At 32.8% G+C, this 18541-nt stretch overlaps 1 protein-coding gene and 1 long non-coding RNA gene across 2 annotated transcripts; one reads left to right on the top strand and one right to left on the bottom strand.

The window, feature by feature from the left end:
- Positions 1 to 3858: 3858 nt before the first annotated feature.
- Positions 3859 to 8669, bottom strand: LOC145113303 (uncharacterized). Its single transcript, XM_079049412.1, has 9 exons — positions 8322 to 8669; positions 5897 to 7906; positions 5681 to 5801; positions 5515 to 5591; positions 5164 to 5426; positions 4749 to 4835; positions 4558 to 4657; positions 4191 to 4381; positions 3859 to 4083 (listed from the first exon to the last, which is right to left on the bottom strand). Exons 1-9 carry the CDS (start codon positions 8418 to 8420, stop codon positions 3972 to 3974), a joined length of 3060 nt encoding a protein of 1019 aa, XP_078905538.1. The 5' UTR covers positions 8421 to 8669; the 3' UTR covers positions 3859 to 3971.
- Positions 8670 to 13861: 5192 nt separating this feature from the next.
- Positions 13862 to 15158, top strand: LOC145116575 (uncharacterized). Its single transcript, XR_013712195.1, has 2 exons — positions 13862 to 14134; positions 14817 to 15158. It is a non-coding gene; the product is annotated as an uncharacterized LOC145116575 (long non-coding RNA).
- The last annotated feature ends 3383 nt before the right edge of the window (positions 15159 to 18541 follow it).

Raw genomic sequence — 18541 nt, 5'->3', positions numbered from 1 at the left:
ACGATCCTGTTCGTGAAATAGAAGGATGGTTCACACAGGATGTGCATTGACTACCGGGAGTTGAATAAGCTAACGATGAAGAATCGTAACCCACTCCCGAGGATTGACGATTTATTTGACAAGCTCCAGGGTGCATCTTGATTTTCCAACATTGATTTGTGATTGGGGTACCATCAGATGAGGGTCAGGGATGATGATTTGTAGAAGACAGCCTTCAGGACTCGATATGGTCATTACGAGTTAGTGGTGATTCCTTTCGGGCTCACCAATACACAGGCAACGTTCATGGATCTCATGAACCAGGTTTGCAGGCCGATGCTGGATCGGTCAGTGATAGTATTCATAAATGATATTATGGTCTACTCCAAGACCAAGGAACAACATGAGGAACACTTACGAGAGGTGTTGGAGACCCTAAGGAGGGATAGACTTTATGCTAAATTCTCCAAATGTGAGTTCTGGTTGCGCGAGGTGCAGTTCTTGGGACGCATCGTCAATCAGAAGGGTATATTGGTCGACCCGGCCAAGATCGAGGTTGTGATGTGATGGGAGGTTTCGATGACCCCATCTGAGATTCGGAGTTTCCTAGGTCTCGCGGAGTATTATCGAAGATTTATCCATGATTTCTCCAAGATTGCAGTGCCTTTGACTCGTTTGACGGCGGGGTGACTTGGTCCAGACCCGTCTGTTTTGGCGGTTTGCGACCACGACGTGGCCAAGGAGGCCACAACGTGGTGGCTAGTTGGGTTGACTTTTGATTTTGATTTTGACCTGGATTTTAACCAAAGTTTGACCTAGGGGTATTTAGGGTATTGTGATATGTATTTTGAGTTTTGGTCACTGTATTTATAAAGGTGACTGGTTGATTCGATTCCGGAGCAGCGTATTGTTTCAGTTTCTCAGCTGTCTGTGAGGTGAGTCTTCTCATTGTATCCATGGGTCGAAGGCACCAATGTCGACCCATTATTGTGTTATCTCGGGTGATAGCTGTTATGAGGCTTATATGAGTTTGTATGATGGGTTGAAATTAACCCAGGGCAAGGCCCACTATTGTATGTTTGGGTTGAAAGATAACCTAGGTCGGGGTTTATGTTTGTTGATCGGGTTAAAATACACCCCAGGGCGGGGCCCATTTGTGTATATCGGGTTGGTTTATACCCCAGGGTTAAGCCTAGTTGTATGTTTTGGTATGTGGTACTTTGGGGAACTCACTAAGCTTTGTGCTTACAGTTTATGTTTATGGTTTCAATTACTTCTGGTTCAAAAGGGAAGGACCCGAGGTGATGGCACAACATCCTCCCCTCATGATTTTCGCATTTTGAATAATTGTATTATGATGTTTTGAATATTACATTGATGGTGGGTTTTAGAACAATTAATGAATGAAATTGACAGTCTATGAATGAAAAATTTTATCACTATTTTTTGGCTGTTACAGATGTTAAAGATTAAGAACTTTAGTTTGGATGATTGTAATGTAATTAGTTACAACTAGTTGATGTGAATTATTACCCAAGTATATATGTCAAGATCTTACTAAACCACAATTTTAATTGCTATTTTAATGTGATATCTATATATCTATGATATGTGATAGTCCATGTATAAATGAGATTTTTTTTTGATATTTTAGAAATGCTTTTGATCATGAACTTGTGCATTCACTTATGATGGGTTAAGACTTTGTGTGACACTTATGAGTAGCTAATTTGGAACATTTCTTTGGAGTGATTGCATTCTAGACAACCTCACGAACACAAGGGATTTGCTAGTTATTGTACATTAAAATTGTATAGTGAGCTTTGTGTTATCTAAGCATAAGCCTTAACTATAACTATTGATTATAAGATCGGACCTTAAGATTGACTTTGGAGTTTGAGAATAAAAACATATGTATTGTTTAATTGAAATTGTTCAATTATTATCCATAAGTATTTATGATAATGGATATGATTACGTTTAAGAAAAAAAAATCCCCAAAACTTGATAAATAGTTTGTTGATTTAAAAAACTTTTTGAAAGTTTGACTTTGGTTTTGTTGACATTTTCCAATATCGTTAAAAGTTAACTATAAAAGTTAACTATAAGAATGCCTACTAGGCTTTTCAGACCGACCTACGTATTTTGACATGTATTTAGGTTGAAATACTTAAATGAAGATCAATTATAGATTTAGCATTTGGACATTGATAGATTTAGCATTTGGACATTTAGAATATGTTGTACTTTGTATTTAAGGTAAATGTGTGCATGTTTATTTTAAATTATTGTCTTTCGATTATCTTGATACGCTCTCGTATGCCTCACCAATTAAACATTTTTTATTTTAAATTATTGTCTTTTGATTATCTTGATACGCTCTTGTATGCCTCGCCAATTAAACATTTTTAAACCATTAAAAACTTAACCGTTTGGAACCTTTATCCGCAACTTGTTTTCTTAAAATGATTTTGTTTTACGAGACAACACAAAACCTTTATTTTAAAAGTCAATTTCAAATAACTCATACGAAATATGTTTAAGATAAACACTAAGTTTGCACTTGAGGTTGATCTTTTGGAATACCTCATTGAATACAAACACAAATACAAAAATTAGAGATGTTTTACACCTTAAATTAAACAATAATAGAAACAGTTGTGGACAAGAAGAAACAATTGGGGAAGATAGGGTCCAATAATTTTGTGGAAAATTAAAAGATGAGAGATAGAGAGATAGGAGTAAAGGGCAATTTATATTTGGTTAACGACTATGTGACCTACAATACAAGTTGGTTCGGGCATGGGACCCTACCACTTTCTTCAAAGTTGCATGGTAGGCCCCCGCCTCCAAGTTTGATATGTCTACACTCTCCTTTTCAACAAGTCAAATAAGAAAAAATAAAATAAAAAATCACTCCAATCCCCAAATTCAGTAATTAATCTCATAACAAAATAACAATAACAAGATCAATTACTTCAACTACATTTATCACATCATGAAAGCATTAAAACCATTAAAAATTTTGTTTGTTACATAAAGCAATGATTGAGAGTGAGTCTCCGTGTACTATGTCCAAATACGTTAAACTTGTTTTCTTCTTTCATCACTTTTACAAGATAGATCACAATTGTTCATAAAGTTAAACATGATCAAACATTCAAACCAAAATTTAAGGAAGCAATAATTGTAGGATGGTTTGAAGGATTTAACCCTAGATAAGGGTAAACTTGTCATTTCAAGATAAATCCTAATTTAGATAATTAGAAACAAATTGAAATCACTTCTTTCTTACATATCAACAAAAGGCAAATAGATATCAAACTTTTACCAAAGGGGGAAATGTGCAACTTGCAAGCAAACATGTTCTATTCTTTCCTTGTGCAATAAACACTTTCTATTTTTATTTTTTCTTCATGTCCTACTGTGACCACTTGTATCCCATGGTCCCAATTCAGTTTTTATAAAAATTATCCAACATTTAGAGTTGCCAACAAGACATATATAAAAAGTTAAAACAAACTTAAACCCTTTTTAATAAATGAAAAACATGAAATAACAAAAGAGTGTTTAGTGGGACACTTCTTAACATGGGGATATTAAAGGTAAGGTGTGCCAGTGTATCTTGATTCAGATGTTTTGCTTCTAAACCCAAAGCACAATTCCCATTTTACCCTCCACCTTAATCCTATAGTTAGCTTGATGTAGAAAGTCTTGTTTTTTTGTATTTATGAAGTTGTATTAATCTTTTAAGTTTATAAATTTCAAATCTTTAATAAAAAATTGATAGCAGCCTTTTTTTAATTTGAATGCCAGCAGCAGCCAGCAAAGACGTGTTGGACTAATTAAACTTTGTGTCATCTCATAAATCTCAACATCAAGAAAATGAAAGAAAGCATATAACCCAATGATTGTATTAAAACATGCATTCTTTTTTCATCTATCACCATTTTTTTTTAAACAAAAAACAAGGTTAAAGATCATTATAACCTCTACTTACATATTTCAATGAAGTTACTTTCGGAAAGACACCTAAATTTTATCCTTTTGTAACAATTTGGTTGTAAATTTGTTGCACTTTGAGGTTCTAAGTGACCATTGTTCCTAAAAAAACAACAACAATGTCAATATCTGCAAAAAAAAGTTATTCTTCCAACAACCCATAAATCATGTCAGATGTAAATTAGACAGTAGTCAAACGAAAGACATACCTTGAGGAACAAGGTTTGACCAAGATTTTGTGGCATGTTGTAGTGCCTTGGAAATCAAGAAAAGTGAAGCCTAAAAGTTTGAATTTTTCGGATTCGGTCATCACTGAGAAGCCAAAGGATCTTGTCCAAGTGTGTAGAACGCTTGAGACAGCTGGCAAAACTAATTTCTTCACTCCTAACTCTGTAAGAATCTAGAAAAAAAAAAGGGATTAAATGAAGTGAAATATTTGATTATTTGTTGGATTTTCAAATACCCATATCACTAAATGACAAATAAAGGAATCTTGTGGACCCCATGAGTGTCATATCATATCATATGAGATCAGATGTAAATCAGATACAGAGTGAGCCACTGATATTTATTTACCTTTTCAAGTTGGTGCATGAGAATATGACACATTCCACGTCTACGGTATTGGAATCGTGTTCCAACAAGTGGGATCTCCGCTACTTTTTCTCCATAAACCCTTTTTATAATAAAAGTTTTAGTCTTTTAGATGAATATAAATAAGGACACAAAATTAGGAGATTTAATAACTTAGAAATGTTAAATCACACCTTAATGTAGCAGTTGAAATTAGCTCATCACCTTTCTCCAAAAAAACCGTGTAAAAACCCTTAAAGTTCAAACGACGTAACTCTGACCTGTAAATTAGATCATGAATAAGAAAGAAAAAAGTTATTACATTTTTGGTCCTTGAGTACAACCGATTTTTGCAATATTGGTCTTTATTTGAGGCTCTTGTAATGTGTTTGATCATTGTTCCAAATAAAATGACTATTTTGTTTGTCCCTAGAATCTTAAACATAGCTGATTTTTGCATTTTTGGTCCCAAAAATATAGTCTTTTTACATGGAGCATGGACTAAAATCTCAAAGAATGACAAAAATTACAAGAGAAAACTACTTAGGACCAACATTGAAAAAACTAGCTATCTTCAAGGACCAAAAATGTAAATTTATTTTATCTCACCATCTACAAAAGATAACATCTTCAACTATATCTCTCCCAGTGCGAGCTTCTTTAACTGGCTCAAAGCATTCATGCATGACACTAATAGCAACATTCAACTTGCTATAATTCTCTATTATTTCCTCCATATTTAAGGCATCAATATCATCATTAGAAGTAGAACATTCAGATGTCTTATTTTTTCTTAAGGTCCATGTTAAGTTATCCTTATCCCTCCCAACTGGAATTGACTTCCCTAAAAGCCTTTCAAGACCCGTAAATATCTGCAATTCCCAAAAGTTTATCATTATCAATCATAAAATGATTAAAATCTCTAAAAGATATTAAAAACTTGAATGTATACATACATACCTCTTCACATCTTGAACTACAAAACCAATTTGCTTCAAGATAACTCCCCACCTTTCTTTTTAAGCACCCTACATGATCTACATAAGTTTTAACAATCAATAAGTTTCATGCTTTATAACAAAAACAAAAAAAAACACACAAAGAGATTGGATTGAAGACTACATACATCCTTTGTCACATTGTTCACAATTTATCATTTCACTATTTGTATTTTGTTCACTAAATCTGTTCTGATTACATATTCTACAACAGCAAGATGGACAAAACCATTCACCATCAGGAACCTCCTAACAAAATCAAAACTATTCATCAATATAAAATTATAAAGTTTAAACAATCAAGAAATATAAAAGTATAAAACACCAAGAATTTTTTTTTTTACCTTTAATCCCACGCAAGATTTGTGAAACGAAGAAGGGCATTGATCACATAACACTAACTCCCCTCCATATTGACAAACAGAACATATATAATCATTGTCATTAACCATTTCATGTTGGTTTCCTTTTAGATTTGACTTTGAACTTTGATCAAGTTTAATTTGCAATTGACAATCGAGTAATGATCTTCCATCTTCAAGAAATATGTTAGCAGAAGCTCTCCCATAAGAGCTTCCACCATGAGATTGAAACGTCAAGAGGCTAAAAGTGGATCGACAACAACTACATTTAATCCCATCACGAGTTATTCGACCTTCCTTCATTGTAAAACCATTTTTCTTACAAATATATCTCACTTTTGCTCGAGGCAAAACAACATTATTATCAATCAACCAAGATAAAATGGTTCTTGGGGTTTGAAACAATGAAGAAACATCTTTTCGTGCCCTTTTGCTTGATCTTAACACATGGGTATTAGTAGTAGTCATCAAAGATTCGTCTTTTTTTATTGGGGATTCAGTATGCAAAACACCATTTTCGTTCTTGAAAGTCTTGTTAAAGTCAAAGCAAAAAGATTCCTTGATATAATGACTGCAGGCTTCATGAAGACTGTAGAACTTTCTTCCATTTGGTGAACTGTAAACAATTACCTTCCTACCAGAATCATGTTCTAAATGAAAATTCGACCACCCAACAGCAAAAAGATGCTTTCTTGCACTAATTTGAAGTTTTTTAAACTTATCATCTCTCATCTTTTGTAAGTCAAAGTTTGGTGCTGATATCAATGAGTAATAGTCAACTACAGCCTGTGGACAGTATTCAGATTCAACAACGTGTAAATCTTGTATTTGTGGTTCTTCTTTGTTGGATGCTGATGATGTTAAAGATTCAAGATTCTTGACATCGAATGAATTTGAAGAAATGTTTTTTAGCTCTGTGCATAGGACATTAAGTGAATAATATTGTTTCCCATTTGGGTCAGTGTAACGATATCTAAAAGTAGCATTTCCTTTTAAGCCAATTTTAAAAATCTTGCACTCAATTGTCCATCCCAAATAGGAAAGATGTTGCCTAACTTTCAATGTTATAGAACCTGAAGGTTTTTTACCAGATTTGAAGCATTTGTAGTATTCAAAAATTGCATCTGGGAAACACTCTGCTTGAAGAGATATATCGGTTTTGGTCCATTCAGATTTTGGTTCTTCAGAAGGGGAATTAAGAGTCTCATGATCAGATTTAATAGCCAAAACTGTGTCATGATCATGAAATTCCTCAAGAGATTTGGAAAAGGAAGGTTCAAGATTTACCACTGAATCAAGAAACCGTTTGTTGATATCCATATCTTCTGAAAACGTATGCAAGAAGTCTGCCATTGTTAACTTAAAGCTATCTGCCATTACCTCTTTAACAGTTTCTTTCCAGCTTTCTTTCACTGGACATGTCCACTCCTTCATTTCTTTTGAAAAACACTTTGTCATTCTCACTTCATACCAAATCTGTTTCACAGAAACAACAAGTGGCCATTCCATTTTTAGTTCCTCAATAACTTCAAGAAAAATCCAATCCCCTCGAAGATTCCATTCATCAGTAGCTGCATCCCAGTCTTGAGTGACCCTTAGATTCTTCAATGGAACCCTTAACTCATCACCAATATCAGGAAAGAAAACCAATCGTTCATCAAAACCATCATTATGATCAAATACAACACCTTCCCACCATGCATCTTCATGAAATACATCCACACATTGTCCATAATGGAGATATATTTTGTCACAGATGATGTGAGGGGGTAGAGGCCTTATCTTGCCACGATAATTAGGGAAATCAGATTGTCTCCAGTTGGTTGGAATGTTGCCATCAACTGCAAATGAAACTTGGATGGACTCAATAAGATTCTCTGAAGTATTTTCATATAAGAGATTATGGTATTTCACCACACGAATCTGTGTTCTACATTCTATCACAATGCCTCGATGCCATGAACCTCGGAGTCCCTCTTCAACACTCCGGACCTAAGATGATTTTCATTAGCGAACAAGATGAAGAAATGAAGATAGAGCATTTTGATCCAAGTAAGTACTCATTTACCCTAACAAATTACACTGCATGAAGCCGATATTTAGGGGAAAAAAGGAATCAACTACCACAATAAGCTAAAACTAAAGTTCATAAATGAATCAAACAGAAAATTCCCAAATTTGTCATCGTGAAGCCGATATTTGGAAAGTTATTGTTACCCTAATAACCAAACGAAGTACAATTTCCACTTAGAAACCCCCAATTTAACATCATATATGAGCATTAAAGGATCAAACAAGAAACAAGCAAAGAACAACACAATGTAGGCAACAAAAAAACCCCAAAACCCTCCAATATTTCCATGCAAACAAAAAAAAAACAAACAGGTTAAAATAAGGCAAACATTACTTCGACTTGTTCGGTAGGTAGAAGCTTCGGAGCATGGCTGAGTCTCTGGCGTTTTCTTGATTGCTCCAAAATCATTCGTGTTGTGATGTTGGCAGCCATTGATGAGGTTTTTGAGGTTGGAGAGTGATATTTACAGAATTATACTTCACGACATTCGAATTTATTATAAAATTAAGATATGATGGACTTGATTGCAGAAGAAGAAGCGAGAATTGTTGTGGGAAGACACCGGTGGCTACATTGTCGGATTTGGTGATTTGGCAGATTCATCATCGTAAAATACTTAATTATTAAGAGGGTTCGAGAGGAAGATTTGAGGGGTTTAAGGGAATCTCCGAAATTATGATATTTATTATATAGTTTATCTCACGCGATTGTTTGGGCAGGAATGGATAAAAAAGGTCCTTGCTAAAATGACCAAAATGGATGTTTTGTTCCTGCAACAAAATGGTCATAAAAAATTCACAACTTCAACTATTTTATTTATCAAATTGGTTTATAAGAGTGATATTATTACATACAAAAAAAATAAAGAAAAAATGTTTTTGACATAAAAATCCATAACTTTGGCAACTTTTGTCGATCTTGTAAAAATTGGTTCATATTTTCCATTAGCTTGTTTTGCCAACTATACACAATGTGGCACTGACCGGGTATGGAGAGAGGAAATGGAGGTCGCATGAATTGAACTTATGCCCTCCCACTCTCAAGGCCAATCGCATCTATCATTATGCAAAACATGTTTGTTCAGATACTTATGGGATGTTTGAGATTACTTTTAAAATGACTTTTAGTTTTTTCAAAAAGTCAAAAAAAAAAAAAAAAAACGTGTTTGGGTAATAGAAAACTTCTTTTGAAAATGACATTTTGTATAAAAGAAAATAAAGAGTTTCTAAAAGTCACAAAAATCTAACTTTTTGTGACATTTTATTGTTTTACATGTAAAAGTTAAACCAAAAATATTTTTGCTCACTTTTTGCTAATCCAAACACATTTTAAGAAACTCATTTTGCAAAAAGTTATTTTACAAAAAGTCGTTCTACAAAAAGGATTATTGATGTTCAAAAGTAATCTCAAACACTACGTTAGTAGAAAATTTTGTATTTATTATTTAAACTTGAATCTTTTAATAGTTATTATTATTATTATTGTTATTATTATTATATAAATACATGAATGTATAAATACATAACAAAACATTTATATATCTTTATAAACACATAATAAATGTTTTTGTACCTTTATAATCGTTTTTGTACATATTAAAATTATAAATATGTGTTTATAGATATATTTATATGTATCTATAGTATTATACAATATAAACCATATTAATATGTATTTATATAACAAAATATGTATAAAACACATATTTATATGTATTTATGCAATATAAACCATATTAATATGTATTTTCATATTTATATGTATACAATATATTTTTATACGAAATAAATACATATTATAAATGTATAAAATTTGTTTATAATAGATACTTACGTTTAAAAATGTATTATATATGTTTATAATAGGTATTTTTGTTTAAATATGTATTTTATACAAAGTAAATACATATTATATATGTGTTTATACAAAATAAATACATATTATATATGTTTTTATACAAAATAAATATATATTATGGATGTTCATATGAAATAAATATATATTATATTTTCGTTAAAAATATATAAAATCGTTTTTGAAGGTATACATAAACTTTAAAATATATGAATATGTTGTTTTTAAGTAGCGTAAACACACGTTGACGTGACATGCCACGTCAGCCCCATCTCAATAAAAATTTATATTCAACGCCAACGTGGCTTGGTGACCGGCCATTATGTCTATTACCATCTAAATGGCAAATATGAATAAAAGTATGGAAATATTAGGCAACAAACAAGAAATCGTGAAAGTGACAAACAAGATAAAACTTACCAAACTTAAGGACTTTATTTCAAAAGTAAAAAAAAATACTAAAAACTTTTTTTTTTTTTTGGAAATAACTTCATTACAACATTTTAAATAGAAATACTGATTTTGGAAATTATCTTTTATTGGTAATCATTTTGTAATATCTATGCTGGGGTAACAAAAAATCAAACACATCCAAAAAAAACAAAAACCGTAAGAAATCAAATCCGAAAAATCAAAACTGGTGCAGAAACCAACGTTGTGGTTTTTAATTTGAAAAAAAAAAAACAAAAAACTGACCAAACTCGGCATGGTGCAGTTTTATCCAAGAAACACACCTTCAAAAACCGAACCACACCACTATAACTATATATATATATATTCAAATTCTTTTTATACAGAATGTTTATGATTCTTGTATGTTATATGAATGTTTAAAACTATATTTTTTTTTTATAGAAATAAAATATCAAACACATCATCACACCTCATATAGTCCAAAAGCATGGGCTATAAGACAATGATTTCACCAAAATTTTGATTGTGAGTTAAAAAGATAAAAAAACAAAAATTGTTTCATGTTTATGGGCTAAGATGTGTTGGATAAAGGGTTAAAAGCTAAAAGTTTAATAAGAAAAAACGTGTCACTTCTAGTCTCTTGTGGTTTTAAAACAACACCATAGTAGAAACCACAATTTCATTGTGCGGTTTAAAACCTAAACAACATAATTGGGAAAAAACTGCAAAATCGCACTATTTGAAAAATCGCACATTGTTGTTTTAAGATTACAAAAACTGATGCATGCGGTTTGTGATTTGGTTTTGGCCTAAAACTGCACCAGACTCACCCCTTATTTGTACCAAAACATATCATACCGGATAAAACCCCATTGAATTTGATAACTGTAACGCCCGTAAGATAGGACTGGATGATTAAAGAATAAATGAGATAATTATTAGTCGCAACGATAATTATATATTATAAAAAAAGATTATTTAAGGTAAATACTCTAAACAAAAGTCGTAGTAGTCGTTAAACTGAGAGCGTATATATAGAGAACGCCCCAATCTGACTTCGTAAGAGAAAGTTATGACTTTTAAAAGTTTCAGCGTATCAGTATACGACTCAGAAACCGAAGTAGAAATCGATTGATTGTTAAGAAAAGCAATCTAAACGAGGGTTGAAGATCTCGTCCATATGGTTCCGTCGATATAAATATAATCGAGAACGGATATCATATGAGGAAGTTATGAATTTTTAACGGACTTTAACAGTCTAAGTCTGTTAAAAATATAGCTTTAAAAATAAAGTCAAACTTAGCCGATGGAGTCTAAACGAAAGTTGTAGATCTTGCCGAGAGCTTTCCGGGGATATAAAGAACATCGAAAACGGAGTTCGGATGAAGAAGATACGGTTTTCTGAAGTTTTTCGAGAAGCGTCACGCGCAGGTAGGTTGCACGGCGCACACCTTCAAGAAGGTGGGGGCGTGTACCACCATATTTGCGAAACGTGGCAGAAAAAATGAGAGGAGCGACGTCTAAGGTGTGGACGACGCACACACTAGGCGCGACACGCAGTTGTACTATAAATAGAATTCGGCTGTTCATTTGCTTCCTCACTCTCTACCCTACTCTCTCTCGAAATTCTCTCGATAAGTAAAAAATATATTACATTTTAACGGGAGTAATCTTAATGAAAGTTGTAGTAGACTCAAAAACCGAACATGTGGATATAAGTTTGTTAAAATCTGATATCATGTTTGGAAGTTACGACGTTAAAAATACAAGATCTAAGCCAAACCACAAGACCTACGCAACCAAGCTGTTGAGATCGCGATGAACATAAGCATCAACAGCCCCAAACACCTCATCAATGCTTGTCCCCACGTAAGATGTTGTGGGAAAAACCTAAAAAAATCATTCATAAGTACTGAATGAGTACAAAAACAAAAAAGATTTATTTTGAACAAAAAAATATTAAGGACTAAATGTGTACAAAAATATTAATGACTAAATATATACAAATTGATAAATATATTACCCTATTAAGTCATTTTTCCCGGCTAACCTGGAGTAACCGGTCATAAGGACTGAATGTGTACAGTTTAACAAGTTAAAGGGTAAAATGTGAACGAAAAAAAAAGTCAATGACTAAATATGTACAAATGAGAAAATATATTACCCTTTAAGTCATTGTCCCTTTTCAAAACTAAAACCAAACGTAGAAATATGTATACCATAGGATCAAAACTTACTTTACCATAGTAAAGTTATACACATACAAACATAGGATCAAAACTTACTTTACCATAGTAAAGTCATATACATACAAATTTATAGATATAAATATGTAAACATGACATATTTTAACATACTTAAAACAATTTTTTTTCTTTTCAAAATGAGTATTCTCGTTTAGAATAGGGATGTTAATGGGGCAAATAGGACGGGGAGTGCATCTCCTGCCCCCGTCCCCGAAATTTCCCTGTTTCTCCGTCTCCGTCCCCGCCCTAAAATGTCCAGCCTTCCTACCCCCGCTCCAGCCCCCAAATCCCTCTTATTACCCCCGCCCCCACTCCATTCCCTACTTTAAAATATGTTACATTTTAAACATGTTACATCATAGGTGGTCTATCATTTGGTAAAGACATATAGATGTTTTGTTTTGTTTTGCAAGTGAAACTGTGCTATCTTATTTTAGTCGTGATTGAAGCCACTTAAGATTCGAACACCGCCCCCCTTACGAAAATATCACAAACCGACAATTTTTTAAAAGCAACTCATAAAAAACACATATAAAATTATATCAATTTTGTTTTATAATTAAGACATGAAATTATTTTTCATATAGTTTCTTTTGTTGATTTTTTCATGGATAATAAATACCTGTTCCTCAATTTGATTGTCATTTTCTTTTACTATCACTTTCCTTTTTTTAAACTATAAATGATCATATTCATGTTATATATTATATATTATCAAATAGTTATAAATTATAAATAACTATGATATTTATTAAAAAGTAATTTGTTAATGTGTCGGTGTGACCATTTAAAAAAAGTACTGTTATACATTAATATAGAAGTAATCACAAAAGTCGAGATTACATTGATGTTAATGGTGTAAGGTCTTTCTGTCTACACACAATGAGAAAGCTCGTGGTGTGTATACACCTCACCATTATCACCTTCCACCTTCTTTCCACAACACAACAAAACCGATATACTCCCCACAATGATTGTGGTCATGGTGGATTTAACCTGCAAGAAAGAAGAAGAGAGACCTAATTGGTCGTGGTGGACAACACGAGAGGCCATGATCATGGCTTCAGGTCAACACCACGAAAGGACTGAGGTGATGTTCACGGTCCGTGGTCGTTGCCACCTAGACTCGTTGCCATCTAGACAACGAACCATTTCATTGTTGATACGCAGGATATAATTCTAAATGGATTATGGATCATGGATAAAAATCATAAGAAAATGAAACTAGTTTGAAACTTGGACTCAAAATACAAATTTCACAAAATTGGACCATTTATGTAATTTAATCTTAATTTTACAATTGAGTAAACTTAAACATAAATCCCCGATGATAGACACAGTTGCACTTAATAAGTAGAAGAAGCCACAACAGCGCAAAAGGGTTGACCCTAAACCCTCGCTTTTCTCCCCTCTACAAAACACCCTAATTCCCAACTCGTGACGCCCACGTTTTCTCAAACGTCAACCCTCTTCTTCTCTATCCACTCTAATAAATTCCAAGGGAGCACACACTATTCGGAGACAGAGACACAGCAATGGCCGTAGGGTACTTCCGAATGTGGTGGTGTGCGGTGGTGCTTGCAGTATTGTTCGCCGCTTGTTTGGCTGCTGGAAACACCGACTTCACCTTAGGTAAATAATAATCTGTTATCGATTTCATTTCTTCGATGAACCTCTTTTAATTAATGGTGATTCCCTGTCTGTTCTTCTCGAAGTAGAGAATGCTTGATTGATTATTAGTTCCATTCACAGATACAAAATTAAGTTTGATTACTCAGTCTCTATTTACTAATCATGTATTTTATTTAATTATATTCTATTGGATAAATATTTAAGCGTTAATTAATTTACGTACTTATGTCATGGGCAACAAAGCATCAATTTTATTTATTTTTTTAAAGCTTAGTTTTAAATTTTGTACGGAGATTCACATTTCACAAGTTCACACTCCAATAAGTTAAGTCGGCATCGTGAATAGTGCAACTTGTCAGCTGATCTTGATTCATCTGACGTCTCTTAAAAAAATATTTATTTCGTTAAATAGTTTTTACCTCTTTACATGTTTTTGACTAATTACATTCATAGTAACTTTGAACGTAAAAATATAGTTGATATTTCAAAAATGTATATTTACTTTTGATAAAAAAATTTTACAAATAAAATTTAAAGCTACAAGCTATTTTGGTCAAATAAACTTTTACAACTGTGAAAACAGATGAAATATTTCAAATCAAATAATAATATCATGGGCATATACATGTATTTTTCAACGCATGTATTTAAATAATTGTTATTATATAATGGATTATTGTAGGTGAGAAAACAACATGGACTCAGAGAAGGTTGTTAGGGATACATCTAAATGACTATGGTGAACCATCTGCAAATAAAGGACATGATCCTAAAGGAAAAGTTGCTAAGTCTCCAAAAAAGAAAAGCCGCCACTTTTAATTATGTATCGAAATAAAAGTTGACAGATAACAAGGGACAAGTAACAGTAAACTTTTATTTCGATAGCAAGTAACTAAGACATAATGTTTGTCGTATTTTCTTTTGTATGTTCGTGATGTACTCATGTAAGATAACTACTTATGTTTGTGTTTCTGGTTGTTAACATTTTATGGCACTACGTCAATTAGAATCTTGGTTCTGTTTATATTAGTATCAAAAGTGCTATTGATTTATTAAAAATGTCTTATTGTAATAAGCGTATATGAAAGATAGAGTTTCGTATATAAGACTTAACAGAACTGGACTAGACAATACTCAATTAGACGACCCTAAATCTTAAAAACTTCATGGTTTTAAGCAATATTAAAAGTCAATCATATTTAAAAAGCATCATGACAATACTCATTTCAAACATACATGTTCATGCAATCTAAATCAACCTTCACATGCCATGCAAATTATATGCATATTGCATGCACATAAAATAATATTTACCACATGAAAAGTTGAAAACTCACCCGATGATACTGATAACACCTTACTTGTGTGCACGATAAGCGGACCTCCTACTATTCCACGTAACATTTTCTAAGATACACTAATTTTATTTTATAGACTTGTATCTTTTAAAATGATTAAAGTCATGATCAATTGTTGAATTATTTATTATACGTATTATTATATATAAACACTTTTTTATCCACCATAAGTCACACTACATGCCTTAATAGTTAATAGTATGATATCCATTTTTTTGGTTATAAGTTATTTAACAACTCTTGGCTAGCCTTTCCTAGTTTCCTTGATGTAATGCCTTAGAATATTTTGCATGTCTTCAGGTGCTGCTCGACGTGACAGCAATATTGTGTGATCAATATTGCATCATCTTTTCTATTTCGGCCTTTAAATAAGAAACTGAATTTATAATTCAACCAAATTACTCCTGGGCCCCTTCACTTAGAAAAAAGTAATAAATAAATCCAATAATACTAATTTATAGTTTTAAGGAAAATTGTAAAAATTAGAATAACAATATACTTATATGTGTCCACGATGCATTATGTACACTTGAACCCATCTCCATCTTCCAACCTTAACACCCTAAGCACATAACACTACAAAAAAAATGCCAATTAGTGACCAAAACGAAATGGTCACTAACAATAGAAGCAGTTGTCACTAACTGATTTAGTGACCAAACATTTGGTCGTCACTTTTCGTCACTATAGGTCCGTCACAAAAACTAATCAGTGACGAAAATAGAAAAGTGGTCACTAAATAGTGACTAAAATATACTAGTCACTAAATCTGTGACGACTCGTTTCGTCACTAAATCTTGTCACTAAACAATGAAAGTCGTCACTGTTTTATCTAATTAATGACTATAAAAAGTTGTCACTATTTCATTCAATTAATGACCATAGAAAGTCGTCACTGGTTTATCCAATTTGTGACCATAAAAAGTCGTCACTCGTTTATTAGTGACCATAGAAAGTCGTCACTAATTTATCCAATCTGTGACCATAAAAGGTGGTCACTGGTTTATCCAGTTAGTTACCATGAAAACTCCTCAAAAGATAAACATAAATTGTTCTCAAGTTTGAACAAACCCAAATATACAGTACTGAAATGACTAAAAAGTAAAAACATCATATATTCAAATTTAGACAAAGGATTAGACAAAATATTCAAAGAAAATGGATTCAGCCTCTATTTACCATGAAAATATAAAAAAAAAGTAAAAAATAAAATAAAATTGCATCTCATTGCCAACAAAGGAACAAATAAGAGCAAGATAAGTAGATGTTAAGTTTCATTGCAATCCACCGCCTTGTTCTGCTGCTTTCAAGCATGATATGCCATCCTTAACCTCTGCAATTAATAGTTCATGCTAATTATTAACTTTGGAATGATAATGACAATCAACAGCATTGTTTATAAAATGAAAAAGATTTAAAAAAAATACCTACCTCCTCTGATATCACAAAGTCCTTGTTGCTCTCTTCAAGATATGCTCAGAATCTGCAATTTAATCTATTTGTATATCAAAAAGACATTATCAAGAAACAGATTAATGTTTACATGTAATGTTAGCAAGCAGCAAAAAGAAGATCCCCAAAGAAACAGATTAATGTTTACATGTAGTATTAGAAATTAAATTAATTGTAGGATTTAATAGATATCATTAGCCATGGGTATGTTTAGTTGGATGGAAAGGAATGACCATGGTAATGGAATGAGTCATTACATTCCATGATCACGTTTGGTTGGGATTGAATTCCATGACTTTGTGCACGGAAAGTTGAATTTCTGTTTACAAATGCAGGAGATTGGAATTGAATTCCATGGGCTTATGTAAGGAAAGTTGAATTTTGTCACTTGAAGGATTTAGTGAATTTCAGTGGAATTCAACTCAGCAATCTTTTGCAACCAAATGTCGGAATAGAATGAAACTCAATTCCAATTCAGGTCTACTAATAATGCATAAAAAACACAATAATAGAAAATCTTACCTCTTGAATTTTTGGATTTATATCAAGCATCTTCTGTTCCGATTCTTTCAATCTAGTTTCCAAAGCCTCCTTTATCCTGGGTTTGAGATAGAATTTCAACTGTAGTTTCTCCACCTGTAATAAGCAATAAACACCTATAAACTACAACAAAATGCAAATCATGACATAATTTGATAAAAAATAATTCATTGCATACATACCTGCTTCTCCAACTCCTGGGAACGTGTGTGAGCTTTATGAATCTGCTCCTTAGCATCTGAAGATCCTTTAATGTAATCAAACACAAGAACATAATAGATTTTATCATTTTGAAAGCATGTATTCATGGATGAAACAAAATATGTATGAAAACCACAAGTACTATATCTTTAACAAGAAGAAAAGAGCAACTTTCATTTTTCATCTAATCTCAAGACAAGATAAAAGGTATAAGATGAGATTAATGAGCAGAGAAAGAAATCTGGAAAATGATTGTACTCCTTTTAATGTAATTCACAACTATACTCAAATCAGAACATACAATGTGGAGAAATCAGCAAAAAATTTCATCAGAACATCACGATTTTAAGAAATCAACAAGCAATTTCATATCAACGATTTCTTTACCGATTTCCGAAAAATCGCCAATTTCATCAGACTTGGAGTAGAGCATTGATTTCAGCAAAAATAAAGAGAAATCAGGAAAACTGAAGAACGGACTAGATACCTGAAGAGGAGTCGGAGTTCTGCTGTGTGATGGTGGCGTCGGAGGTGTGGGAGGGGTGGGACGGTGGAGATGTTGGAGGCGATGGAAGGAGCTACGAATTTGGAAAGGCGCGATGTGGAGGAGCGTCAGCTGTTAGGCGAGAGAGAAGACGGACACGTTTAGGTTAATGATAGAAAATCAAGCTTTTCTGTTTGTTGAGAAAGTCATGTTTCTAGTTGCTATGATTTTAGCTACTATTTGGTAGATGGAATCAGGGAGCCGATTGATTAGCAATTGAACAAATTGATTAGCAGGAAAATGATGTATGTGACATGAGAGCAATAGATGTAGCTACATCGATGGTCGGAGCGGAGAAAAGAGTACCTGTTT

Source organism: Lactuca virosa, chromosome 5 (genome assembly GCF_052849685.1).
Source record: "Lactuca virosa cultivar CGN04683 chromosome 5, Lactuca_virosa_CGN04683_v6, whole genome shotgun sequence".
Classification (NCBI taxonomy): domain Eukaryota; kingdom Viridiplantae; phylum Streptophyta; class Magnoliopsida; order Asterales; family Asteraceae; genus Lactuca; species Lactuca virosa.
The sequence above is the reverse complement of the archived record's forward strand: the minus strand, read 5'-3'. Positions and strand labels throughout refer to the sequence as shown.